The sequence below is a fragment of the Acomys minous genome (assembly GCF_964271855.1).
Source record: "Acomys minous genome assembly, chromosome: 16".
Taxonomy (NCBI): Eukaryota; Metazoa; Chordata; class Mammalia; order Rodentia; family Muridae; genus Acomys; species Acomys minous.
This window is the reverse complement of record NC_140498.1, coordinates 83,406,380-83,433,715: the sequence shown is the minus strand read 5'-3', so window position 1 is coordinate 83,433,715 and position 27,336 is coordinate 83,406,380. Positions and strand designations below refer to the sequence as shown.

Sequence of the window (27,336 nt, the reverse complement as noted above, 5' to 3'; positions counted from 1 at the left end):
CTACCCTTCGGACCACGGCTGCCCTGGTTTCTGCTCTGACCTCCGCCGGGTTCCAAAGCTCTAGTGGGTGAGGACAGCTGTCACCTAAGGCCCTTCCCCAGTCTCCCTTGTCTTCAGACCTCCGTTCTGATGGCTGTGGGCACTTGGCTGGTTCAAGCCAAACTCAGGTGAAGAGCTGTCTAGCTGGCTCCATCCAAATGACCTGAGGAGGGAGCGGTGGCGATGAGCCAGGGTTGACCCAGGGCTGGGCGGCTCCACAGGCAAGGATGCTGAGTGGCAGGCTAGGGTCCTGGGGAGGATGCTGCTGCTGAGTGGGTGGAAGCGAGAGAGGTTTGACTGGATGCTGTGCGCTGTGTCCTTGAGGGCCTGTCAGTTGAGCCAGCCTTTGGCTCTTACCCAACCCTTGTTGGTGCCACTGTCTGTCAGACTGGCAGGGGCCCTGGTGTCTGTCCTGACAGCTGGCACATTAGGGGTGGCTTCAGAGCTGAGAGGCCACCGGCCTTCCACAGATGTGCCTGAGGCTATGTCCACGGGAGGGTGGCGGAGGGGTAGGGCTGTGGAGTCAGGCAGGGCTGCCGCTGTCCCCAGTCCATCAAGGTGGCTTATGATACCAGCTTGGCGAGGTAGATTTGGAGGGAGAGATCCACTGGGAAAGGTGTGGGATGGGACATCGCACTGCAGGCTGTCCCAGGCTGTATTGAATTTCCCTGAGGAGTCCCAGGCCCACTCTTCTGTCCCCCAGGTCTCTGCATTGCCATCGTGGTAAGCCAGTGTGATGGCGTCCTTGTGTAAAGATGAAGAAAGACAGCCTGGAGCATTGTTTCTGCCAGCCCAAGGACACTCAGGGAGGCTAGAAGGAAGGGCAGAGGTGTGGGGCGGGATAATCATCTTCAGCACTTTAGCGTGGGCCCAGCTGATTTTCGACTTTAAGGCCCCGGAACTGATGGATAACGGACGACACGGTCTCAAGTCAGTCTTACCCTAGTCAGCCTTGTCAAAAAGCCCTCACTTTATCACAGCTCTCCCCCTCCTCTTTTTCCTCTCCTCCTTTGCCTCCTCCTCTTCCTCCTTCGCCATGCTGGGGTTAGAAATAAGGCAAGCCCCAGTCCTGTTTTCACTTTTTATTTTGAGGGGTTGCCCGCCCAGGCCTAGACTTGAAGTCACTCTGTAGTCGAGGCAGCCCTTGAACTTGCCATCCCCCTGCCTCTGCTTTCTGAGCAGCTGGGATAACTGCGCCTTCATGCCTGGTCTATATAGACGGATCGCATTTCTTCAGTCACCCTTAGAGGCCCACTGCTGCCCCAGTTTGACAGATGAGAAAAACCTATTGCACAAAGACGCCGTGTGAGAAGGTAGATCTGAGAGGGCCTGGGCAGCTTGAAACCCAGGGCTCTCCTCAGACTGGGGCTTGGGGCTTGGAGCCTTCTTGGAAAAAACCCACGGTAACCGAAAGTATGGCAGATAGATACACTTATTTTTATTTGTTTTATATTTTTAGGTTTCTTTACTTTTATTTTACGTGTATAATGGATGGTTTTGGCAACCTGAAAGTCTGCACCACGCAGATGCTTAGAGCCTGTGGAGATCGGAAGAAGGCATTGTATTCCCTGGACCTGGAGTTACAGAGGGTTGTGAGCACCATACGGGTGCTGGGAATTGAACCCAGGTCCTCTGGAACTGTGTAGCTGGTGCTCTTAACCGCTGAGCCATCTCTCCAGCTTGGTTTCTAGTGACCACAAGATGAATCGAGTGTCAACAGTGCAGCCGTCCCAGGCTGGCTGAGGGTTCCTCGCTCCGCCATAGAACCCCAGGCTGCACCTACCCCTGGTAGCGCCTGGGCGGACAGCTGCTACGTCATTGGCCAGAAAAGTCACGTGACCCTAGCGTACACCAGGAAGCTAGGGAGTGGAATCTGCCTGAGAGCCTGTGGAGCCTGAGCCTCCCGGGAAGGTGCCACTTGAAGGGTTGAATCCACATTTTCTACTTCCCTGATGCTGAGCATGTGGAGGAAAAAAGAGGGGGGAGCCCAGCGGAGAGAAGCGCGGTGACTGTCTACGGCAGAACCAGAAAACAAACAAACAAAAAAAACAAAAAACAAAAACCGCCTTGGACCCTCAAATCTTTTCAGAGCAAAAGAAGTGATTTCCATGACAACTGTTCAACTAGAGAGTAAGGCAATTTTCCCGTGGGGAGAGAACACCGCGGGAGCCGGGCCACAGAGAACCCCTGCATTTGGCCTTGGGGGTTGAGAGGGGAAAGAAAGGGGACCAGCCCCAGAGGGGAAGGCTCTTGCCTTTCTGCCCCAGGGAAAGTGAGAGGTAGCGGGAGGGCCCAGAGTAGGAGGAGGGCTTAGAGGCCGGGACGGGTGGGTGGTGGCCACACCTGTCAACCCTTGCTGCGGCTGGCACAGGTGCCGCTGGCTAGGTAAGGCAGGAGTTTCGAAATATGGAAATGATGCGCTTGCGAGGCTGAGGCCGGAGGATTTAGAAGTTCAAGGTCACCCTCAGTGGTTTTTGAAGCTAGTCTGGGCTTGCTCTTCTAACAAAACAAAACAAGGAAGAAATAAACTCGGGGTAGAGGGGGGCTGCGAGGAGCCCCGTGTGGGGGTGGTGGTGGTGGTAAGAAAAACCAGGCTTTGAAGTCTGTTAGAGAGGGCGAGTGGAGCCCCCCAGCATTGCTTCTAAAGGGCTGTGTGGTTGCAGAGAAGTCCCTTGACCACACAGAGGGAACCCCTGAGTAGACCCTGTAAGGCCACACTGGTGGCGAGTGCTGGCTTTCCAAGCAGGAAGCCTATGCCTGACACCCCCCCCCCTCAATTCCCTTGCTTGCTGAGAGTGAACATATTTCATCCACTCCTGCAAAACCCCCAGAGTCCAAGGGAGCCCCAACACCAGTGTCCCCCACTTTGGGCGGCAGCAGCAGCAGCAGTATTCTTTAACATCTGGGTACGGTTCCAGTCTGGTTATCTTTCCAGTGAGCCCCCTTTTTAGATGGCCCAGGGGACTTGGCCCCTTAAAGACACAGATTTCTGTCACGTCCAGATGTGGTCACTCTTTTTTTCAAAAGCTAGTGCTGTTTCCTCAGCTAACCCTCTGAGTTAGATTGCAGCAACACTTTGCAAGCGTCAGGAATTTAAGTCTGGGATCTCTTCGAACCCACGGGGTATGCATTAAATTATTCTCTGGAGAACTGTTTCCGACCCCATGAAAGTTGAACAAGAAACCGGGGAGTCACCTCTGTTAGACTCCAGTTCCTGCTCTGTGCCTATTAGCTGGGGCGTGGCCGGCAGATGCCCAGCTGTCCTTGACAAAGGACCAGACGTGATAGGATCCCGGAAGATACAAGGATGGATAGTTGTTGGCCGTGGAAAGACGTAATTACCGCGGCTGTCAGTCTCTGTAATGAAGCATCGATAAGGCCACGTCCAGGCCATAAATTACTTGGGATGGATGAGGGTGGATTTGCTGGAGGCCGTTTGGTGTGCGATTTGATATGTGCAGAAATCAGAGGGCGTCTCTTTCCAGCCTCAGGGAGACAAGGGGACACAGGCCGTGTGGTTAGGGAGACATGAGACCTGCGTGGTACGACCTGGGGAGATGATTTGAATCTGAACAGTATTCACCTCTGATGGGCGTAACCCACTCATTTTGCAGGTGGGAAATCAAGGCCCAGGAAGGGAGAGAAGTCTCCAGAACTTCCAGGTGAGGCAGTAACCTTGGCTGGGACTCAAGACTTCCACATCCTACCAGTGGTTGTGGCCACTGCTCCCTTCCCTCTGCCCCACACAAGCCCACCCAGCTTGCATGCACTTACAATGCCCCCAATCCAGCCCCATTTCCTAGGGATAGAGTATCTCCTCATAGGGAACAGAACAAGCATGGTGAGGCTTTAGTCTTGTTATTTCTCTCTCTCTCTCTCTCTCTCTCTCTGTTTCTGAATAGACTGATATGGTGCAAATATTCAGAAGGGATGAGCTGTGCATTAGACTTGCTACGGAGACGATATATAATCCTGTGTCTTCCAGGAGGACGGATGGAGGGGACATCCTTGCTTTAAGCAAAATAAGTCAGACTCAGAAAGGCAAAGAGTATGTGCTTAGCAGTGGTTCTCAACCTGTGGGTTACAATCCCCTGGCAGGCGGTTGAACAACCTAAACGATTCATGGGGGGGGGGGGGTGTCACCTAAGAGTGTCTTGCATATCAAGTATGAATCTTATGCTCCACAACAGTAGCACACTTAGAGTTATGAAATAGCAACAAAAATAATTTTATGGTTGGGAGACATCACAACAAGAGGAGCTGTAGTAAAGGGTCACAACATTAAGAAAGTTAAGAACCGCTGGCTTAGAGGAAGCCTGGACAGAATAGAAGGGAAAATAAAGGACTAATTGGGGGGTAGAAAGGGGAAAGTGGTGCACAGCTGAGGGAGGTAAGGACAAGTAATGGAGGAAGGAGAAGGGCCGCGTGCATTGTGTTCATGTGTTAAAACACTATGGTGGAATATCTACTCTGCAGAATTAATATACAAAAACAAAAACAAAAACAAAGAAAAGGAACAAGGGCAGCTGGAGAGATGGCTCAGAAGTTAAGAGCACTGGCTGTTCTTCCAAAGGTCCTGAGTTCAATTCCCAGTAACCACATGGTGGCTCACAACCATCTATAGTGAGATCTGGTGCCCCCTTCTGGCCTGCAGGCACACGTGCAGGCAGAACACTGTAGAAAATAATAAATAAACACAATCTTTTTGTTTGTTTGTTTGTTTTGAGACAGGGTTTCTCTGTGTAGCTCTGGCTGTCCTGCACTCTCTTTGTAGACCAGGCTGGCCTTGAACTCACAGCGATCCACCTGCCTCTGCCTCCCAAGTGCTGGGATTAAAAAATAAACACCATCTTAAAAAAGAAAGAAAAGAGAAAGAAAGCAGGGTTCCCCCCCCACCCTCCAGCCTCCTTAGCCTCCTGGGCTCTCTCCAGAGTGGCCCTGTAGCTGTCCTCCCAGGAAACTGTTCCTGCTTGCATGTGTGCACCTCTGTTTGCTGACTCAGTTGCTCATCCGTGGTGGTGTTAGTGCCTCCCGAGTGCCTGGCGCTGCTGAGTGCTGAAGGTGCCTGCCCAGCTCAGCTGTGTGCACACACTGGAGCCGCGAGAGTTTTCTACTTCAGATGGCAGAGTCTCAATTCTTCCCTCCTAATGACTGTGCTGCCTTCTATAGTGCGGGCAAAGCTGAAAGACACTCGGATTATTTGTGCATGTGTGTGTGTGCATGCGTGCCTGTGCCTGCTTGCTGTATGTATGTGCACCGTCTGTACGCAGTGCCTGTGGAGATCAGAAGAGAGCACAGGGTCCCCTGGATTTGGAATTATGGATGGTTGTGAGCCACCATGTGGGTGCTGGGAATGAACCCCAGGTCCTCTGGAAAAAACAGCCAGTGCTCTTAGCCACTGAGCCATCTCTCCAGCCCACAAACCACCTTGGGTTCAAGATGGGATTTCTCAGGGCCCTCCAGTAGGCTAGGCTGCCTGGCCCCTGAGCTCCACCTCCCTCCATTTGGAGATTATAAGTACAACACCTGGCTCTTTTTGAGTAGGGCTTTGGAGGACAGAAGCAGGTCCTCAGGCTTGCCGAGCAAACACTTTGCTGACCAAGCCGTCTCCTCCGCCTGCTTTAGAGACTGTTCTTTTTTCTTTCTTTGCTGCTGAGGGATGCTGCAGGTTCCTTGAACACATTCTCCTCAGGAGTTTTGAGAGATAATCTCCCACTCTCCTTGAGACCTTTAATATCACAGTGACATCTACAAAATACCCCTCTCCTTGTTTAGGGACGGAATCTAGCTATGTAGCCCAGGCTGGCCTTGAACTTGCCCCATCCTCCTGCCTCAGTTTCCCAAGGTGCACACCACCACTCCTAGCTTTGAAATGCCTTTAACCACCTGTGACAACAAGCCCCCAGTCCTGGGGACGAACGCGTGGGTATCTTTGTGGAGCATACATTGACACTGTTTAGTCTTTGTAAGACAATTTTAAATTATTTCAATCTCTAGCACCTATGCAATAACGGACCGTTTTCCAAGCTTTTAAAATACATGTAGATCAATATACTTAAGAAACCAGAAAGGGCCTTTAATCTGCTTTCTAGCTCACCCCAGGGGGTGTTGCTTCTCTACTTTGACATTTAAACAGAAAAGGCAGGCAGTGTTGGTAGAAGGATGAAACCCAGCTCAGGAAGATGCCCGTGGAAATCGAAAACTTCCTCCCACCGCTGCTCAAAGTTAAGAGCGTCACAACCTTAGACCTCTTTAGAAAAAACGATACAGAAGCCAACACAAACCCAGGGCCAAAGCCTTCTCTTCTAAGTGACCCTACAGACCATATGGTATGTGCATTTTACAGTTCACTTCGTTTCATAATCTGTACCTTCCAGAAAATTCTACCTAGCCCATTGACTAGAGATTTCCTTCCCTTTTAAAGAGCCCCATCCCTTCTGGTCTGGATGATGCCTCACTGTCTGCTGTTCACTCTTATTGCTGTAGCCATGCTGTGAGAGAACCCTCATTTTACTTTTGTACCATTATGTTCATGGTTTTGATTTGTTTTTATAGTTAAAAAGGGTTTGTAATTTTACATACATGAGTATTTTACATGCATGCATGCCTGTGCTCCACATGTGAGCAGTGCCCCCGTGCGGCCTGCTCGCTATGATTGCTACCTCCATTTTACAGTGGATGTCGTCGACTCAAGTTCTCGAGGGTGTGTGATGTACTCAAAAGTGGTGATGCTGGGATCGTCCCTCCCCCACCTTGTTTTTCTTGTGTGAGTGTTGGTGTGTGTGCGTGGAGGCCTGGAGTTTATTGCCAGGAGTCATCCGCCATTGCTTTTCTACTTCATTCATTGAGGCAGGGCCTCTCAATCAAACCCAGAGCTCCTGATACTGTGAGTCTTCCTAGCCAGCTTGTTCTGGGGATCTCCTGATTTGGCCTGCTCAGGCTGGAATTACAGGCGGGCGCTCCACCCCTTGTGTGTTTGTGGGGATGTCCAAACTCTTGTCCTTATGCTTGCACACCAAGTGTTTTAACTGCCAAGCCACCGCTCCAGCCTAGAAGGTGGGATTCAAAAAAAAAAAAAAAGGTTTATTTATATATTATGTATACGGTGCTCTGCCTGCATATAAGCCAGCAGGTCAGAAGAGGGCACCAGATCTCATTATAGATGATTATGAGCCACCATGTGGTTTCTGGGAATTGAACTCAGGACCTCTGGAAGAGCAGCCAGTGCTCTTAACCTCTGAGCCATCTCTCCAGCTCTGGCATCTAGGATTTTTACTTGTGTCTAGTTCTGTATCAGGAGGACTGTAGTACTTTATAGTGTCACTAAGAGGACAGTAGTGACTAGGTGGTCACATGCCTGTCATTTTCCACGGTTAATTATTCCAGATGCTTTACAATATTTATGCATCCTCTTCTGAAAACAGCCCCCTCCCGTGAGCCGCGTACTTTCCGTCATCTTAGTTTACAGAGGCCGAAGCACGGAGAGGTCAAATAACTTGGTCAGGCTCACTCAGCTTTTCCTCATGTCTTCATGGCTCCAGGAAGCACCCGGGGCTGCAGCCACCAGGCATATGAACAGATGAAGAAAGGCTTTCTGACACTGTAGCCAGTATAGCAGAGGCCACCTTGGGCCCTCCTTGGGGGCTCTGGATAGATTATCCCCTGGCCGTGATGTTCCAGTTTTCAATTATAATCCATCATGCCTTTTGTCATTCCTAAATCACAACTGTGCAAGCGGCAGTGGCGCCCGGGTGCGTGTGACAGTGACGGTTTCTTCATTAGAGTTTGTGGGGCTGGTGTGTGTTTTCTGGAATCCAAAACTGGAACAAAATGTAAACGAGCGATCAGCACGTCTTGGCTGGTGTTGGGCCGTAACTCATGCAAGTAGCTCTCCGTGCTCCTACGCCAACCAAGCTTCTAAACTGCTGGCAATTGGGAGGCCCCGCTTTAATTTTCCGTCACCGTTGAGTGATGGAGCCTACTTTGGACATTATGTAACATTCCCAGCATGCAAAGGGGTGCAGAGGACATTTTGATGAAAACTCAGCACCCAGATCCCAACTGGGATAGACATCGAACAGGCCAGTTCCAATGGAGGATGATGGACAGTCCCATGTCCTAGGGACCTGTCCTCGTACTCCCCCTCTCTTCTCTAGTGGGGGGGCGGTCATCATTGTTTGAATTCGACTGGTTTTCTTTTGATAATTATTTATTTCATTTTTTTATTTGTGGGTGTTTTGCCTGTGTGTATGTATGTGTGCCTCAAGAGTGCGGTGCTCACAGAGGCCAGAAGAGGGCGTCAGATCCCCCTGGAACTGACACTCAAGAGCTGCTACGTGTGTGCTGGGGACCGAGCCCAGGTCCTCTGCAAGAACAGTCAGTGTTCTTAACCACTGAGCCATCTCTCTAGCCCCTCCGCCTGTTTTCTTAAGTTTGTTGACTATGTATGTAACCCTGTTACGTTAAGCTTCAAACATGTCTAAAGACTTTCTGTAAAAGGTGCGGTTTCTGCAGCATGTTTCTCTGCAGCATCCCCAAGGCTCGCCCATGCTCGGCTCATGTGGCTCTGGCCTGTGCGTATGACACACCTCCTCCCTCTTCACCCCCTGGACCATTCCCTCTGTGACAAGTGATGTCATAGAGAACATCCTGGAACATTCCATCCGTTACAAGGGCAAGAGCTCTCCAGAGCCTGAACTTCAGGCTGGAGTGTCTGGAGTGTTGGGTGCGTGAGGTAGACGTGTTGAAGTTGGACCTGTTACTATGAAGGAGGCCACCTCAGGGGCTAGGTCATGTGACACAGATGGTTTTAGTGCAGGGAGAGTGTGACGGAGTGGCCGTGTCCCTATGCCCTGGATTCAGGCTGCAACCTTCCTGCCTCCAGTGATTGTGTACAGAGATGGTAGGGTCATGAGAGCAGGGCCTTGTGGGTGCCCTACGTGCTGCCAGAGATTCAGAGCACGAGTGCCCGATCCCAGCAGCCCCACTGCTCCAGGCAGGGAGTCGAGGCTTGGTTTGTAGACTTACCTTTATGCTACTTAGATGTCAAGCATTCGGTTCTTTGGTCTCAGCATCTGATATTAGCACTGTGCGAAGTGGCCATATTGGATTTCAAAAGCAGCTGGCTAGGGTTCATGTTCTTGCTGTGTCCCAGCCTTGTGACCATGGGTGAGTTATCGAATCTCTCAGGGCCGCCTCCGATACCATATTTTAAAGTGGGGGAGGGGAACGGGAGTAATGATACCACTTAGGGAGGGGTGTCTAAGAGTGTGTAGGACCTAGAAGTGGGCCTTCTGGGTGCCTGGATTTGCCTGCGAGGCCGTGGGTACCTTGGAGGGGGGCGGTCTGTGATGGCTAGTGTTGATTGTGAACACGACAGGATCCAGAATTTAGATTCTAGCCTCACCTGGAGGGTGGGTCTCTGGCCTTACCTGTGGGGACCAGGTGGATGACGTTAGGTGATGTGGGAAGACCCGCCTTAGTGGTGAGCTGGACCATCCCCTAGCAGGGCTTCTGAGGCTGCGCGGGAGGCGGAACCGGGGCTGAGCGCTAGCTCTCCGTTTCCTGTTGTGCGTCGCCTCAGCCTCCTGCCTCCACAATGCACTTCCCTCCACAATCCTCTCTCTCTTAAGACACTGTTGTCAGAGTATTTTATCACAGAGGGGGCCCCGTTTGCAGAAGTCCCTTGGGAAGCACGAGCCCAAACTAGAAGTCTTACCTACATTGATGTGTGTCGGCAACCCACGTGTCCTTGGAGCAGCAGCGTGGGGTTTTCAGTTGAGAGTTAATAACCTAAGAAGCCTTGACGTATAGCAAAGCCTTGCGTGAGATTTCACAAGTCTCATGTCATTAACTCTTTATTACGTTTTCTTAAGACCGAGGTGGAAGGCTTTTTATCTTTTTAAAGGCTTGCGCTTGCAAGTTCACTTTCTCAGACGCGTCCATCTTCATCTGGGCAATCTGGGACAGGTAGTGGAGACGCCTGTTGATGGTAATGCTTTCTTTCCAAGTATCCAGCTGTAAAGACCCAGAACCATCCTTTATTCTTTTTTTAAAAAAAGAATTTGCTGGGTGTGGTGGTGCATGCTTTTAATCCCAGCACTTGGGAGGCAGAGGCTGGCAGATCGCTGTGAGAAAATCTGTCTTGAAAAACCAAAACCAAACCAAAAAAAAAAAAAAAAAAAAAAAAAAAAAAAAAAAAAAAGGAAAAGCATTTATTTGAATTTTATGTACATTGGTGTTTTTGCCTGTGTTTTGATGTTGTATCCCTTGGAACTGGGGTTACAGAGAGTTGTGAGTTACCATGTGGGTGCTGGGATTTGAACCCAGGTCCTCTTGGAAGAGCAGTCAGTTCTTGTAACCTCTGAGCCATCTCTCCAGCCCCCACCCTTTATTCTTCACAGTGCACCTTTCTCCTCACTTCCACTCTGCTTCCAGTTAACCCTATCGCTTGCCCAGATCGGCTGTGGTAGCCTCTTCACTGGTTGCCCCGCCACACCCTTAGCCTCACCCCAACGCTTGTTTGCTTAGCGCAGATTGCAACAGGCATCACCCCTGCTCAGAATGCTCCGGCAGCTCCATCTCTTTCTCTGTAAAAGCCAGAGTGCCCTAAATAAGTGGTCTCTCCATCGTGTCTGAGACTCACCCCTGGCCTCTTGTCCCTGGAACACCCCCAGCTTGGTCCTGCCACAGGGCCTTGGCACCTGTAGCCCCTTTACTTGAAACTTCATGTTTGAGTCCTCGATGCCTCAGAGCCTCATGATGCTGCACGAGGTCATTCAGAGCAGATCCCCGATCATCCTGTCTGTCCATGGGGGTCATCTCTGACTCCTGTCACACTTGGCACGCCTATCTCTCTTTCTATGTTTCCTACAGGGCTCTACAGACTGCCCAGCATTTTATGGCACTTTTTCAAAATTATACAAATTCATTTTGTGTGTGAGTGGCTGGAGATGGGGGTAGTTCACACACCCTGGTTAAAAATGTGGAGGACAGAATAGCCCACAGGAGTGGATTTTCTGAATTTCTCCTTCTGCCATGCCGGTCCTGGGGATCGAACTCAGGTCATTAGGCTTGGCAGCAAGCCACTTTACCTCTGAACCATCTCACTGGTTTTCATCTGGTGTTTTTTTGTTTTTCCCCTAGAAGCATGGCTCCAGGAGGCCAGGAATTTCTTCCTGGCACATGGAGAGGACTTACTGTTAAACAAATGAGAAGGCCTCATGAAGTGTCACCCACACTTAATGAATTTAGTTCATTGTAGTTAACATTTGTCCCCCAAGTCTAGGGCTTGAACGCAGGACTGTGTACTTGCCAGGCAAGTGTTCCACCGCTGAGCTACACCCGAATCCTTTTAAAACATTCCGTTTTATTTTGACATTGACACAGGGTCTTACTAAGTTGCCCCGGCTAGCCTGGAACTTGAAATCCTCTTATCTCATCCTCCTGAGTAGCTGGGAAGCTGGGCCTGGACTATGTCTTAACCTTTTGTTGCCTTGAGACTGTTCTTATAAAGTGAAACTGACCGTGTTTCTGGCTTCACATTGCTGGAGTTAACGGGCTGGTATGTGGAAAGCCTGGCATGGTGGCTGGCAAATGGCTGATCGGAAGGTCCGTAACCATTAGTATTATTTACATTAAAAAAAAAATCACAAAGTCTCTCAACAGCTCAACATCCCAAGCACCACCTTACCTGCCATTTTCCCTGGAGGAGTCATGGTTATCACGTGTGTGCCTTTAGAGCAGTCTCTCGGCATTCGGATATAAACACGAGTGACTGTAGAAGTCACAGTCCCTAAAAGCACACTTCCCACAAAGCTTTTCTGTAAGCTGTAGGGTTTCTGTTCCCACAACAGTGCACCCGGGAGGTGATTTCACAGCAAACCCACACCAAGCCACACCTCCTAGTCCCGTTCTTGGTGATCCTCATGCCTCAACCGCTGAGTGCTGGATTGACAGGCACATGCTTTATGGCATCAGAGCCCCTCTGTCTTCTCTTAGATTAAAAACCAAAAAAAAAAAAAAAAAAAAAAAAAAACCCAAAACAAAACAAAAAAAAACCAAAAAATAAAACAGAACAAAAAGCCTTAAGGAGGAAAACATTGTCTAAGTCTGCCTTTCTCTGTCTGCCAAGTGCATATCCCTTCAAGGCTAAGAAGACTCTGCTGGCAGCCTGCTTTTGCGAGAGTTTGACTCTTGCTGTTGCCAAGGCACGTCATGGTGGACTGCCCCATGCTCCGCCATCCCCAGTCATCCGACTCCTCCTGTGCCACATGCTGTCCATGCTACTGTCGTCTACTGAGCACCTGCTGTGTGCCAGGCTCTGCTCCTTGTAGGAAAGTTCAGACATGGCTTTGTTTGAGATTTCCATTCTGGCCTAAGAGGTGTTGTATGTTAACGCCAGGCGCAGAATTTTCTCTTTTAAAAAAGTAATGTGTTTGGGGAGTTTTGCTTGCATGTGTGTCTGTATACCATGTGTGTGCAGTCCCCGTAGAGACAAGAAGAGGATGTCAGATTCTCTGGAACTGGAATTACACATGGTTGTAATGTGTCAAGTGGGTGCTAGGACTCAAACTTGGGCCCTTTGCGAGAGCAGCCAGTGTTCTTAACCACTGAGCCTTTTCTCCAGCCCTATAGATTGGTTCCTTGACTTCCTAATTCAAAGCCATATTACAGTCTTGCCCCAGGGCAGAATGTGGCATTGCAGTGTCTCTGTTCCCCTCTCTGTCCCCTGAAATAGCTCAAGGGAGTCATCCTCAGGAATACTTGAGTGTTTGGTGGGCCATTGGCTGGGCTGGGGTCCCCTGGTGTGTCCCCCAGGTTTCTGGCTTCCTCACAATATGCTGAGGAAGCAATGGAGCAAGCACCACAAGCAATGGAGAGTGTCCTGAGAGACCAGGCAGGGTGGTGCTGTTTTTTTTTGAAGACTTAGCCACACATCACCAGGACTCTCTTTCACAACATTCCTGTGGCCATCCAGGCTCAAGGGGAGGGAATGTGTAAAGTCCAACAGAAGAAGGTCTGCGCCATGAGGCTAAGTTGCTGGGGCATCTTTGTGTGGGCACTGCCGTCCACCTGAAGTCCTGTCGAACTGTCTTTAGTCTCAGGCACGTATTCTGCATGATGTCGTGGGGAGAATCCTGGACTGAGATGGCTGCATTGGGCTGTGTCTCTGTGTTGCAGGCGGATGGCTGGCGGGGGGGGGGGGGGGGGAGGGGCGCGTCCCCCGGTGTTGGATCACTTCATCATTTTCTTAACCTCCCACACATGCCTTGCCTTTCATTTTATAGATGAAGAAACAGAGGCATGGAGCCTTTGAGGAATTTCTGACAAAGTGTGGGTTTGCTCTTAGGCACCTGTAATTCCTCTCCTTAGATCTACCAAACCCCACCCCAGGTGGAAGCCAAGTCTTTCTGTCCTGGAAACTCTGGCCATGGGGCCCATGGAGCTGCCTCCCAGTGGCCCCTCGTTGCCATGGCAACAGTAGCCAGCTCACAGAGAAGCACCTTGTCCTTCTCCCTCCCTTGGCATCCTCCCGTGAGTCTTATCTAATGGCAGAGGCTTCTGAGGGCACCTTCCATCCGTCCACTAATGGGCTTGTTGATTTGAAAAATGGTCTTGCGTGTCTCCGTGAGTCAGGTGCGAGTGGGACACTTTTAAAAATGAAAGATGATGTCATGGCTGCAGCCGGATGCCGAGTCCTGGAGCCTGGGGCTGTTCAATGCTGTATGCCCGTCTCTAGGACTTCCTGAAGACCCTCTGGGGGCTGAGGCGATGGGTCAGGGGGTAAAGTGCCTACTATGTACATGTGAGGGTGCAGGTTTGGTTCCCCAGGACCTGTCTAGAAGCATGGCATGATGGTGTATACCTGTAACCCCAGGGTGGGGGTGGTGGGGATTCTTGGAGCTTGGAGCTTGCTGGCCAGCTAGTCTCGCTGAGTAAGTGACCCTCTGGTTTAGTGAGAGAACCTGTCTCAAAAAATAATGTGGAGGACAACAAAAGACCTATGATGTCACCCTCTGGCCTCCAGTTGTGTACCCGTTCACACGTGTACACAGGAATACAAACCACACACGCGCACACATACACACACACACAACACCACCACCACCACCGTCAGGACTGTTGAGGTAGGATTGTTGCGCCTGTCAGCTGGCCTGTTTTGGGAAGGCAGCGGCCTGAACACTGCTCATGTGTTCTCAGGCATGGAGTGAGTGTGATCAGGGCAGGTGTGCATGACCGTTGGCAGCTCTCTGCCCCGAGTCACGGGCAATTCTTACCCAGGCTGCTCCAGTTCTTCAGCGTACCCCAGGGAAGGCACTCAGGGGCAAGTGGAGTGGGGTCGTCACCATGTACAGAGCCCAGGTTGAGTCAGATCTTGGAGAGGCTGGCCTCTTCTCTGCAGGCTGGGTTGATGGATGACACGACGGATGGAGCTCATAGAGGGTTGAATTGCACTTTGGGGCAGCTGTCCAAGAAATGACAGAACAGGGGCTGGGCAGAAGGGCCAGGTGGTGAAAGCACCCCCCCCTCCCCATGCAAGATCGAGGACCTAGTTTGAAACCAGAGAATGCACATAAATTGCCAGGTGGGTGTGGTGGCTTGCCTGTAAGTCTTGCCTTGGATCCCCAGGGCAAGCGGGCTAGCCAGACTAGCCAAATTGGCTGGCTCTAAGCTTGACCAAGAGACCGTGCCTCCAGGAATGAGATTAAGAGCGATGGGGGATGATTCTTGTATACACACACACACACACACACACACACACACACACACACACACACAAAAGAACAGTCCGTCTCTAGGCTACTATTGTAGCTCTTGCCTCCTGGAGGTCTGCGGGGCTCAGGTGCGGACGGCTCCCAGCACAAATCCCGTTCCTCCTTTCCTCGAAGTTGGGTCCTTCTCTGAAACAACAGAACCAACATTTGCATGTATACCTCAAAAGGGGGTTGAGTGGCCTGGCTTACAGATGGGAGCCGGACAGTCAAACAGTGGCCGCCTTGCACACTTGTAGGCAGAGACTCAAGTTTCCGCATTCCGGCAGCTGGATGCCCCTGCAGGCCTTGGGCGGCTGTGAGGCTCTGAAACACCCTGCAGAGCCACTGGTTTTGAGAGCAGGTAGAAAGGTTGGAGATGCTGGAATCTGAGGCCAGTGGCCATCTATGCGCTCAAGGAAGGAAGGGGTTTGCATGCAGAGGCCAGAGGCCAACTTTCCGGGGAGTCAGTTTTCTCCTCCCGCTGGGCAGGTTCCAGGGACTGGATTTAGGTCATCAGGCAGGTTGTTGGCAAGCACCTTTAGCAAGTGAGCCAGCTTACCGGCCTCCCATCCCCCCACCAACCCCCCTCCCCCCCACCTTCCCAGGTGAACCTCTGAAACTGTGGACATGGTCTTAATGCTGGAGTTCAGGTATTTTGATAAAGATGGATGGTGAAGCCTGCACACTGTAATTTGGAACTCTGCTGAGCTCAGAATCAGCCGCAGACAGCTGCTGAGAGGCCCTTCTTTCTCTCTCTCCTGCTCAGAGCTTCATTTGCAAGCAGAAAATGCCTTCTGCCCAGGGCAAGGAACAGGGACAAGTGACACCTCAGGCCCTAGAGGTGGCACGGGGTTTCCCCCTAGGGCATCGTGCTCTGCAGCGCTGAGTGGGCGCCTTCTGCGCTCCCAGCGGATCCTGAGCGGCTCAGCCCCCTGTTTCTTCCCAGAGCCAGAGACAGGCAGGCTCACACGGGGGAAGCTGGGAACCGGGAGCGAGGTCGTGAACCTTACGCAGGAGGCACAAAGATCTTTTTCTTCCAGCCCAAATTAGCGAAGCTGCCACGGGCGGCAGTCATTTTCCAGCGGGTACCGGGGGGTTAGGACTTGGGACGGGAGGTTCTTTCTTCCCTGCTAATGACTAGCCAGGTTGTGGCTGGCTGGCTTTCAGAGATCAGAATCAAAATTAGCTGAGAAATGTCTCCTTTGTGCACTGTGGCTCTGGTTGGCATTGCTGCCTATGAGGCTGAGACAGTGGTGTCCTGTGGGAGCCTGGACAGGGGCATGGGTGGGTGCTGGTCCTCTCGCTGCCCTCGCAGGCTGCTCAGGTATGGCTCCCAGGGTGGGTTCTCTGAAAGCTGTGGCTTGGGTTCTCCTCAGTGTACTTTGCATTGGCTCAGGAAGGCTCCCCCTGGAGTTTCGAACTCACTAACTCTAAGAACAAGGCAGGGAATATACAGGACAGAACTGTACAGGTCAGGGATTTGGGGATTGCACCCACCTGTCCAGCCGGTCCCTTACTCAGGTGACCACTTGAGCCGTTGTTACCCTCCAGTGTCAACTAGCCCAGCTTTTCCCTATGGGGATTTCTAAGAAGAATCCTCAGGGGTGGTTGGGAAACCACATCCAAGATGTGTGGAGGCAGGGGCATGACTGGATGGGTTCAGATTTAGACTGTGATCAGCCTTGCCATATGACTGTGGAAATAGCACAACATCTCTATGCCTTGGTTTCCACACAGAGCAGAGATGCCAGAGCTGCCGAGAGTGTTATGGTCAGTCAGTATACACAGCACTTGTGGCCACATCTGGCACAGACTGGCACGCTGCCGGTGCAGACAGTTGCTTTCGGCCACTTGGAGCTTCCCAGCCTCTTCTCAGGCCTCTACCTGAAAGGCTCCCGAGGGGCTGCTTTAGAGTCTGTAAGTTGGCCATTAGTCTAGGCTGTGAGCACTAGGGACCCACCAGGGTTGCCAGCCATGCTTAGCTCTGCTCCCATCCCTCCTTCCTTATACCCTTTCTGCCCGACCCCAGGATCAAACTTATGCTTAAGTAGCTAGCGCAGACTGAACACTCGCCCCAGCCTGGGTGAGTGTTTCAAACAGAAATGCTGTGCGTTGTTAGTGGCCTCACTGCATCTCTGACAAGCGTTGGGACAGTGAGGCGAAGAGGAAGAGGAGAGGGAAGAAGAGGAGGAGGAGGAGGAGGAGGAGGAGGAGGAGGAGGGGTAGGGAGGGTAGGAGGGGAAGGAGAGGGTCTAAGGGGAGGAGAAGGAGCAGAATGAAGGGGATGAAGGGGAGGAGGAGAAGGAAGAGGGGAAGGAGGGGGTAAAGAGAAGGAAGTGGAGGAGGAGGGGGAGGAGGGGGAGGAAGTGGAGGAGGAAAGGGATGAAGGGGAGGAGGAAAGGGAGGAGGGGGAGGAAGTGGAGGAAGAAGGGGATGAAGGGGAGGAGGAAAGGGAGGAGGGGGAGGAAGTGGAGGAGGAAGGGGATGAAGGGGAGGAGGAAAGGGAGGAGGGGGAGGAAGTGGAGGAGGAGGGGGATGAAGGGGAGGAGGAAAGGGAGGAGGGGGAGGAAGTGGAGGAGGAAGGGGATGAAGGGGAGGAGGAAAGGGAGGAGGGGGAGGAAGTGGAGGAAGAAGGGGATGAAGGGGAGGAGGAAAGGGAGGAGGGGGAGGAAGTGGAGGAAGAAGGGGATGAAGGGGAGGAGGAAAGGGAGGAGGGGGAGGAAGAGGATAAAGGAGAAAGGGGAGGAGAGGGAGGAAGTGGAGGAGGAGGAGGGAGATAAAAAGGAGGAGGAGGGGGATAAAGAGGAGGAGGGGGATAAAGAGGAGGAGGGGGAGGAAGAGGAAAGGGAGGAAGGAGGGAGGAGGAGTGGGGGAGAAGAATGACTGCAACAAAAGCAAACAGAAGAGGGGAGAAGAAGCAAGAAGACATTCCCCCGGGGGGAAGCTGGACACAGCTCCCAGGAGGGGCGGGGCCCCTATGCTGAGTGGCTGGCTCAGTGACCACACCAGCCCACAGGGACCTGACAGAGGTCACTTGTCTCCACAGCATGAATTGCTCTCAACGGCGCCTTCTCTCCCGTCCTTGGACTCCCAAGGCCTCTGTGTCCTCTGAGACTTTGGCCCCTGGGTGTCACCTCAGTGCCCATCCTTTCCTTCAGGGTCTCCCCATAGCCACCATATCCAGCAGCCTCCCCCACCCCCACCCCTATGGAGGAAGGCGAGTCTCCGTAACAGAAAGTCGGGAGCAAATCCACACACAGCTGGCCCACATTAAACATCGATTTATTCTGTTGGCGCTAATTGTAATCTTTATTTGGTCCCAAGTGATTCATTCTTATCGTTCTTATTATAGCTGAGAAAATTAATTTTTATTCTACCATAAGGGTGGCTGTAATAATCTGGGTTCAGGGAGGGGATTGCTTTAATAAGATTTACCAGCCAGCTTCGAGACAGTTGGCTTTCATTATCAGGTGGAACTGGCCTGCTGCAGGCTGTGGAGGGGCATCAGAGGGGCCCTGGTGGGATGGCTGGGGTGGCATGGTGGGCAGGAGGGGGGGAAGCTAAGCTAGAAGAGGAGGCGGTTGCTTTACTGTGTAAAGTACTTGAGCCCCTTCCCACCAACTCTTGTCTGCAGAGAGGATTCTGGGAGTGGGTAGCCAACAGAACCCTGCCTCTTTGGGTGACTTAAATAGAGCTGCTGCTGTGACCCCATGGGACTTATCTGTAGGATCCAGGCCTTGCACGTATCTAGGGACACTAGGGATGTGGAAGGCGCCCACCTCGGTTAGGGAAGCCCCCACAGCCTTTCAGTTGCAAGTCCAAGTTGCTTGGACTGGGTGCTCTTCCATTGCTGTGCTAAAGCCATGACCAAGGTAACTCATAGAAGAAAGCGGTTGTTGTGTTAGCAGTTCCAGGAAGAGTCCGTCATAGTGACGGAGGCATGGCAGCCAAAGCAGGAAACTGGGAGATCTCATCTCCAACTACATACAGGAAGTAGGGAGGAAGAACAGGAAGTAGGGTGAGGCTATCAGCCCTCAAAGCCCGCCCCCAGTGACACACATCCTTCAGCAAGGCTCCACTTTCTAAAGGGTCCACTACCTCCTGAAACAGCGCCACCTGCTGGCAACCTGGTGTTCCAACACACGAGCCTCTGGGGGATGTTTCTCACGTCACCACAGTTGGGAACTACCAGTGTGTCTGATTTCCGGGGTGTCACCGATGATCCCACTGGTGGTGCCTCTGATATTCAATATACCTCACTCTGCAAACTAGGAATCAGGAGCCTTGGAGAGGAGACAGAATACTGACTCAGGGCCATCTGATTTTGGGGGAGAGAACCTGGAGGTCATGGTTTTTCTGTGTCTGCTGAATAGTTACTTATCAGAAATTTACACCTCAACAGGGATATGCAAATTCAAGCCAAGGGTTAGCATACCACTGTGAATCTGATGGCGTGACTAACTAAACAGTGGTAATATCAAGTGGTAATATCAAGGTAAGGATGCAGCCAATTGGCATCCCAATTGGTGGCTGTTGGGATGTCAAACAATGTTGGGAACAGTTGGCAGTTCCTAGCAATGTGCCTCTGCCATAGGACCTGGCCCTTCTACTTCTGCATGTATCTGCCTGAAGGAAATAAAAACACGTGTACATGTTCCTGACAGTGTTGTCCACTATGGCCTCAGACTGGAGACAACACAATTGTATATCAGCTGGTGAAGGCGCAGGCGCACTTGGGCACACCCAGTGAGCCCGTAAATGTGGTGTATGTGTTGGTTAGTTTTAACTGTCAACAACACACTCTCGGCAGTTATCTCTCTTAGAGTCTTAACGAGGGATTACCTAGATCAGGTTGGCCTGTGGGAATGCCTGTGGGGGAATCATCTCGACCGATAATTAATGCAGGAAGTCCCCGCCCACTGTGGGAGGCACTGTTCCCTAGGCAGGGGGCCCTGAAGAGAGAAGAAATCTAGCTGAGCACAAACAAGCATCAGGCAGGATTCATTTCTCTATGCTCTTGGCTGTGGATGTCATGTGTCAGCAGCTTGGAGCTCCTGCCACTGTGACTTCCCTGCTCTGATGGACTCTAGCTGGAGCGGTGAGCTAAGAAATAAACCTTCCCAACCTCAACTTGCTTTTTAAATCAGGGTATTTTATCTCAGCAACAGAAAAGAACAAGAAACTTACTACATATGATCACGCCAGGTGAGAGGAACCAGGCTGGAGGCTGACCAGGGTCTATGCTAGGTGGTGGCGAGGGTATCTATGTGCCACGTGGGCACATTTGGTGGTCTGTAAAGCATATGGCAGCAAGCCTGTTCACGTATTTAAAGCCATGGTACACGCATATGGTTCAAATTCAGACTATAAAAGCAATTATAAAGAAAATAGATTGCTATCCAACTTTAGCCACTGTGGGTTTTTTAAAAAAAAATTCACAGTCAACCAATATTAGCCTCTTTCTCTATGTGTTTAGAGCTATTTTATGCATGGGAAAGCATATAAATGCATTTTAATGCCCTCCTCTGTATTCACACATATACTCTAAATATAATTTGCTTTGCCTCAACATGTAGTAGCAGATAATATTCCTCTGTACATTGTTTTTAAAATCGCAGAGCTGGGCTGGAGAGATGGCTCAGAGGTTAAGAGCACTGGCTGCTCTTCCAAAGGTCCTGAGTTCAATTCCCAGCAACCACATGGTGGCTCACAACCATCTATAACGAGATCTGGTGCCCTCTTCTGGTGTGCAGGCACACATGCTGACAAAACCCTGTACACATAATAAAACGACAGAGCCTACAATACTTTTTTTTGAGAACTCTCTCTAACAAACACAGTCATTATGCAATCCGTTTTATTACTGGCCTCTGACATATATGACTGTTCCAAACTTTAGCTAACACAGGAAAAAAAGTTTTCCTTCCGTTGGGGCCCCTCAGGAACAGTTTTTAATTTTTATTAAAAATTGTAATGTTTTGTGCGTGGGTGTTTCATCTGCAAATCTCTGTGCGCCGCATTGTGTGCATTTCCTCCAGAGACCAGAGGAGGGCAGCAGATCACATAGAACTGGAGCTGTAGCTGGCTGTTAGCTGTCACGTGGGTGCTGGGAATTAAACCCAGCCCATTGGAAGAGCAGCCACGCTCTTAGCGGCTGAGCCATCTCTCCAGCACCTAGGGGGCAACTTTTAGTCTGAGCTGGAGCGAGTCCCCGTAGAGGGTAGACATTGGAAACATAGCAGTCAGAATTTCACCCAAGGACTGTGGCGGCGGGAGGAGGGTGCCTCTTACTTTGCTCTGTGACGTCCTGCAGTGAGAAGTATGGACAGAAGGAAGCAATACCGTGGCCTTTACGGCCACCATCCCTGCCGTCGCCGCTCTCTCTGCCTGGCACCCCAGCCCCCGTGGCTTCAGTATACCACAGCGCCCTGTCACTGGTGGCAGATGCAGGTGTCCCTCCAGGTCAGGCCACAGGGTATGGGTGTTTCCCCTGCCGGGTGCAGAGTTTAGTTTTTAGGGCAACTGCCCTGTGCTACTGCTTGCAGGTCCCTTCCTCCTAGTCTGGGGGCGATGACTCCCTTTTTGCCTGAAGCTCACCAAGTTGTGCTTTTGGGGGTCTTGACGAGTCTGGGCCGAAAGGCTGCCTGTGGGAGAGTTCTGAGGTGAGAGCTCCACAGCCCCAAAGTCCTTTATTCTCTTCAAAGCCAGGCCCAGCACCTGCTCCCCTCTGTGTTGACAGTTGAGGCCAGCAGGTGGCGGCATTGTCCTGCGAGCCCAGTCGGGGGCAGCCAAGTTCAGGCAGCCTGGGCTGGCCCTGTGGCCTGCACCTGCTGGGAGCTGCGTGTTGCTGCCTCCTTCCCAGCTCATGGCTGCGCACGCACCCCCCCCCCCCAATCTGCTCAGCAGTTCAGGAAAGGAGACTGTGGACTTTGGGGGATATTTTTTTCTTCTCACTAGGGTTCTTCACTGCTAGAGTCTCTGGGCCCCTGTGTTCATTCCTTGTCCCCCCTTAAAGTTTCTTTTCCCATAGACTTTGGGGTCACAGGACAATTAAAGGCATTTGTCAAGCCTCTCTTTGCTTTGGTAGGATCTGGAAGCAGCTACAGGGAGCGGGGTCCACCCCTTCCCTACTGTGTGACCTAAGACTAGTTTCTTAACATCTCTGTGCTTCCACTTTAACATCTATTCACAACTAGGATCATATCACAAATTCATGTGACAACCATGTATCAGTATTAGAAATTGGAAAAGAATGCAGGTATTTTATAGGGTTGTACAGAGAATAAATGTGTGAAGTCCAGTGCCTATAAACACATTTAGAACACATATGAACCATCACCGGCACACAGAACAGTCACTGGCACACAGTAGGCCTGCAACAATCCCCTAATTTTATTGTTACTATACCATTACTATGACTTCTGGGTTTTTTTTTTTTTTTTTTTTTTACTCCTTGAGATAGGGTTTCTCTGTGTAGCCTTGGCTGTCCTGGACTCAGTTTTGTAGACCAGGCTGGCCTTGAACTCACAGAGATCCACCTGCCTCTGCCTCCCTGAGGCCTGGGGTTAAAAGTGTGCACCCCTATGCATAACATGCCTTCTGTTTTTTGCACATTTATTTATTTACCTACGTGTGTGTGTGTGTATGTGTGTGTGTGTGTATTGGGGTGTGTATGTCACAATGCATAAGTAGTGGTCAGAGGACAGCCTGCAGGAGTTGCTTCTCTCTTACCACAGAGGCTCCAAGGATCAAACTCAGGTTGTCAGGCTTGGCCGCAAGCACCTTTACCCCCTGAGCCATCTCACTAGCTGCTGGCACCAAATCTCATTCAGTGGCTACTAATGTCCAAGTTGCAACAATTTCAGCCAGCGTTGCATTTTTGGAGACCTGGCCACACTCAAGAGTGATATCAGCCCCTTAAGGGCACATTGTAATTCTTTCATCATACTAAACAGCAGCAGCAGCAGTAGCAGCAGCAGCAGCACCACCACCACCACCACCACCAGAATATAAAAAGGGCATCTGTCTTCTCTTTCTAACTGGCCATCTCTCAGCAGCAGCAAGGTGGAGCTGAGTGTGGTGTGGTGGCGCACGCCTTTAATCCCAGCATTCAGGAGGCAGAGGCAGGAGGAACTCTGCAAATTTGTGACCAGCCTGGTCTACATAGCGAATTCCAGGACATCTAGGGAGACATTCCAGACACAGTGAGACCCTGTGAGGAGGGTCTCCAAGCAGTTAGAACAGTTAGTCCACAAGACAGTCAAGGCGGCGAGGACCCCAAGGTCGCATGGCTGAAATCCTGCAGGGACTGGCTGTGGCATCACTTTGGCTTCCTTCCCTTGTTTATTTCCTGTTTTGGAAAACAGTGGGGTTCCTTTGAAAGCAGTCCTGTGAATGGCTTTGGGTCCCCTAACCAGCTGCCAAGTGCGATCTCTTGTTTACTTGTCTACCCATTTCCCGCCCCCCCCTGAGCCACTTGTGCTGAATGACCACAGAATGCGTGGCACCAAGTACAAGGGTGGCACCAAGTACAAGGGTGGCACCAAGTACAAGGGTGGCACCAAGTACAAGGGTGGCACCAAGTACAAGGGTGGCACCAAGTACAAGGGGTTTCTACTCCCAAGCTAGAAGCCAGAAGCCCGCACCTTACCTGCAGCATCTCTTTCAGCTTCCTGCCCAGTCCAGAAGGGCTGGAAGGAAGGGGCCCTTGGGTGTCTGTCACCTTTGCCATCCTTGATAATCTTATTTCCAGACAAAGTGGTTGGTTATTACGTGATGTGGCTTCTCTCACCAGCACGGCCCGTATGAGACCTTGGTCTGTGCGATTCTGCCATTTGATCTGCTGTCTAGCCCCTTCAGCACACCCACCAGGGTCTGCCTTGAGGATGTTTGTGAATGTGTGGGGAGACAGTGGCGTGAATGCCGAATGCAGCTGGGTCTGAAGCCTGAAGCCAGCTTTGCGGACCTTAGTTCTAACTATGTGCAGGCTTATGTGACTTGAAAGAACTGTCTCAGAACACACACAGTAGAAGGAGCTGACTTCTGACCGCCACTCACATGCTGTGGCACATCCATGTATCTACCTATATACACACACAAAATAAATAAATGCAAAAGGATCATTTTGTGTGTGACGTGTGTACATGCATGCGGAGGTCAGAGGTCAACTGAGCCTCAGAGATCCCTGAACTTCTGCCTCTTGATTGCTAGGATTATAGGCAGCTGCCTTTTTATGTGGGTATTGGGGACTCAAATTTGGGTCCTTATGTTTGTGTGATAAACACTTTGAAAGGATAACATGCACCCTTAAAATTATTTAAAAATTTACCAATTTATTTACCTATTATTTTTATGTGTATTTATGTATGTGTGTGCCTGTGTGAGTTTATCTGCGCTATGTGCATGCAGTACTCACAGAGGCCAGAAGAGGGCACTGGATCCCACTGGAACTGGAGTTAAGTTGTGAGCCACTGTCTGGGAGCCAGGAAGGGAACCAGGGTCCTCTTCAAAAGCAGCCAGTGCTCTTAGCCACTGAGCCATCTCTCCAGCCCCCACCCCCACCCCCAACAATCAGTTTTTTATCTTAGTAACAAACAAATGAAGGGGAAGCCTTGTTTCAGTTAGCAAGAAGTCCAACGTAAGTGTCTCCCCGTGTGATGCTCCCCCACAAACAGACTTTCATGGGGGCAAGTGGCTTGACTTGGTCACCTCATGGCTGGTGGGTGGGAGGAAGTGACAGAGAATTGATACAGCGGTAGAAGAATGTCTTGGTTTATAAATGGAGGTGACGGACGGGGCCTCCTGCTTAGGAACTTCTCCGCCCCCTGTGGGCCTCATCTGCTTTCTAATCAGATGGCAGCAGGGCTGTCAGGATCACTTAGTGTCTCTCTCTTCCTTAAACATCTCCAAGGAGCCCAATTTAGAGTGAATATAAATGGAAATTAGGATGAAGTCCTGAGAACATCCTACTGTTCGGCAGCTGACGGTGTCTATAGGAGGTCAGATTTACTGTCTTGAAGAGATCTATAGAATCCATTAAGTGGCGCCCTTTCTACATCTGCTACGCCATGGAAATCTTTCACACGGGCTTAACAGCCCCCCCCCTGCTTTTGTCTGATTTCCTCCTGGCTGAAAGGCAGCTGGTAAGTGTGTGAGTCCTGTTTTTACTAGGAGTGGGGCCACAGCTGTCCAGACTTCAAGGAGCCACGGCTGGTGCGTCAGCCGGTGTGTTGTTTACTTATTGCTGTGGCAAAGTAGATGGCGGGAGCAACGTAAGGCAGAAAAGGTTTATCTTGGCTCACAGTTTGTGGGCACACAGTCTGTAATGGAAGGGCAGGCGTCCTGGCTGGAGCTTAAGTCAGCTGGTTACAATGTGTCTGTCCATGGTCATGAGGCAGGGAGGCCTGGATGCTGCGGCTCATCTCCCTCTCCCCCTTTTAATGAATGAATTAGTTAGTTAATTAACTGTGCATGGAGAGGGGTGATGCATGTGTGCCACAGGCCACATGTGGGGGTCAGAGGACAACTTTCAGGAGTTGGTTCTCACTGTCTACCTTGTTAAGTCAGAGTTTCTCTGGCTGTTTTTTGTTCGTTTTGTTTTGTTTATTTGTTTTTGTTTTTTGACACTGGGTGTGTATTCCAGATCAGGTGTCCCCTGAGGAATTCTTCTGTCTTTGCCAGCCATCTCTCCACAAGAGTGCTAGGATTATAGTTGTATGCCACCACGTCTGGCTGGCTTTCTTTCTTTCTTTCTTTCTTTCTTTCTTTCTTTCTTTCTTTCTTTCTTTCTTCCTTTCTTCCTTTCAAGAAATGATAGATTTATTCTTTTTTAAAAAATATTTATTTATTATTATGTATACAGTTCTCTGCCTACATGTACACCTGCATGTCAGAAGAGGTCATCAGATCACATCATAGATGGTTGTGAGCCACCATGTGGTTGTTGGGAATTGAACTCAGGATCTCCGGAAGAGCAACCAGTGCTCTTAACTGTTGAGCCATCTCTCCAGCCCGATTGATTTATTCTTATTTTATATGCATTGGTATCTTACCTGCATGTATGTCTGTGTGAGAGCATCAGGTCCTCTGGAGCTGGAGTTACAGACAATTGTGAGTGGACATATGGATGCTGGGAATTGAACCCAGGTCCTCTGGAGGAGCAGTCAGTGCTCTTAACCACCGAACCATTTCTCCAGGACCCCCCCCCCCCTTTTAAAATGTGGCTTCTAGAGATCAATCTGGAGTGCTCAGGCTTGTGATGCTCACGCCTTCACCTGCGGAGCCGTCTTCTGGGCCTTCAGGATGCCAGCCAATGCTGCAGCCCCACCCACAGTCAGTGTGGATCGTCCCTATTGGGGAAACCTCTCTGGAAACACCCCCACAACACACCCCAAAGTGTGTCTTCGAGGCAATTCGAAATCCTGTCAGGTTGGCACTGAAAGGCCAGCCGCCATAAGGGCTCAACTCCAGCTGCTGTCAAGCCCTCCAGCAATGGGTGGATTCCATTAAAGATGCCTCATTTATCCTCTGTGGGCTTCCCCCCTAGCCTTACCCACAAACATACCCCCCTCCATGGCTCTTGCTTATGGGTGTGTTCCTTTTGCTTCGGCAATGCTTTTGTTTCCCCCTCGGCTCTATAGAAGACACCAGGGGATGTGTTCGATGAGTCTGCCACTGAAAACTGAATTCCGTATCTTTGTTATTTTTAAAGGAAGAGTGTCAATATTTCTCTTAGATTGGATAAGCAACACATGCTCACTCTGAAGACCTGGAAAATTATCTACATAGAGGAATATAGAAGGAGGTTGAGAGGCACCTTGGGGCACACTTGCGTGTGCGCGTACACACACACACACACACACACACACACACACACACACACACACACACACAGAGCCTCACCCCTGCTAATGAGAGTTTTTATGAGCTTCAGGATGGGAAAGTTGGGTGAATAATTGTGTTGTCAGGTTAGACGATGCCAAAGATAGCCACATGAGCTAACTGTGCTTTGCAGCGGTAGCCACAACTTGGACAATAGTTTAGTTTTCTCACAGCCGGGACTGGAAGCCTTATGTCATAGCGTCACAGCATCGGTGGGTCTGTCTTCTTCTGAGGCGCCTCTGGCCGGCTTACAGAGGGCGGCAGCTGTTTCCCTGCGTCTTCCAGGGTCCTCCGTCTGTGTTTGTATATATCCTGATTTCTTCCCTTTCTGTTCTATGAGGACACAGCAAACATGCTGAGTCAGGATGAATTCAGATCACCTCAATTTAAATGGAATTGCCTCGTCAAAGACACTTTCTCCAAATACAGCCAGTCGTGGGGGCCTTTGGGTTTGGAAATTTGCGGTCTATAATTGTCTTAGTTACTTTTCCAGTGACTGTAACTGTAGCCCCTGATCCCTCTTTATCCCCTCTTGTCTCCCAACTTGAGCTCTCTTTGCCTGCACTTGCTCTTTTGAGTCAGAGCATAAGGTACCGGATCTTCCTGGTACACCCTGTGTTGCCTCTGAACCCAGGCTTGACCTTTTGGCCTCTCAGGCCAG

At 50.7% G+C, this 27,336-nt stretch overlaps 1 protein-coding gene across 2 annotated transcripts in view; it reads left to right on the top strand.

The window, feature by feature from the left end:
- The window catches only part of TMEM132B (transmembrane protein 132B), a 250,881-nt gene that overhangs the window by 53,865 nt on the left and 169,680 nt on the right, over positions 1–27,336 (top strand). Inside the window, exon 1 of one of the 2 annotated variants that reach the window (XM_084762978.1) lies at positions 1,772–2,169. The exons of the other annotated variant lie outside the window; for it this stretch is intronic. Coding sequence (XP_084619104.1) covers positions 2,148–2,169 — 22 coding nt within the window. The 5' untranslated portion in view covers positions 1,772–2,147. Of the gene's footprint in view, positions 1–1,771; positions 2,170–27,336 lie in introns of those variants that run through there. 2 annotated transcript variants of the gene reach the window in all.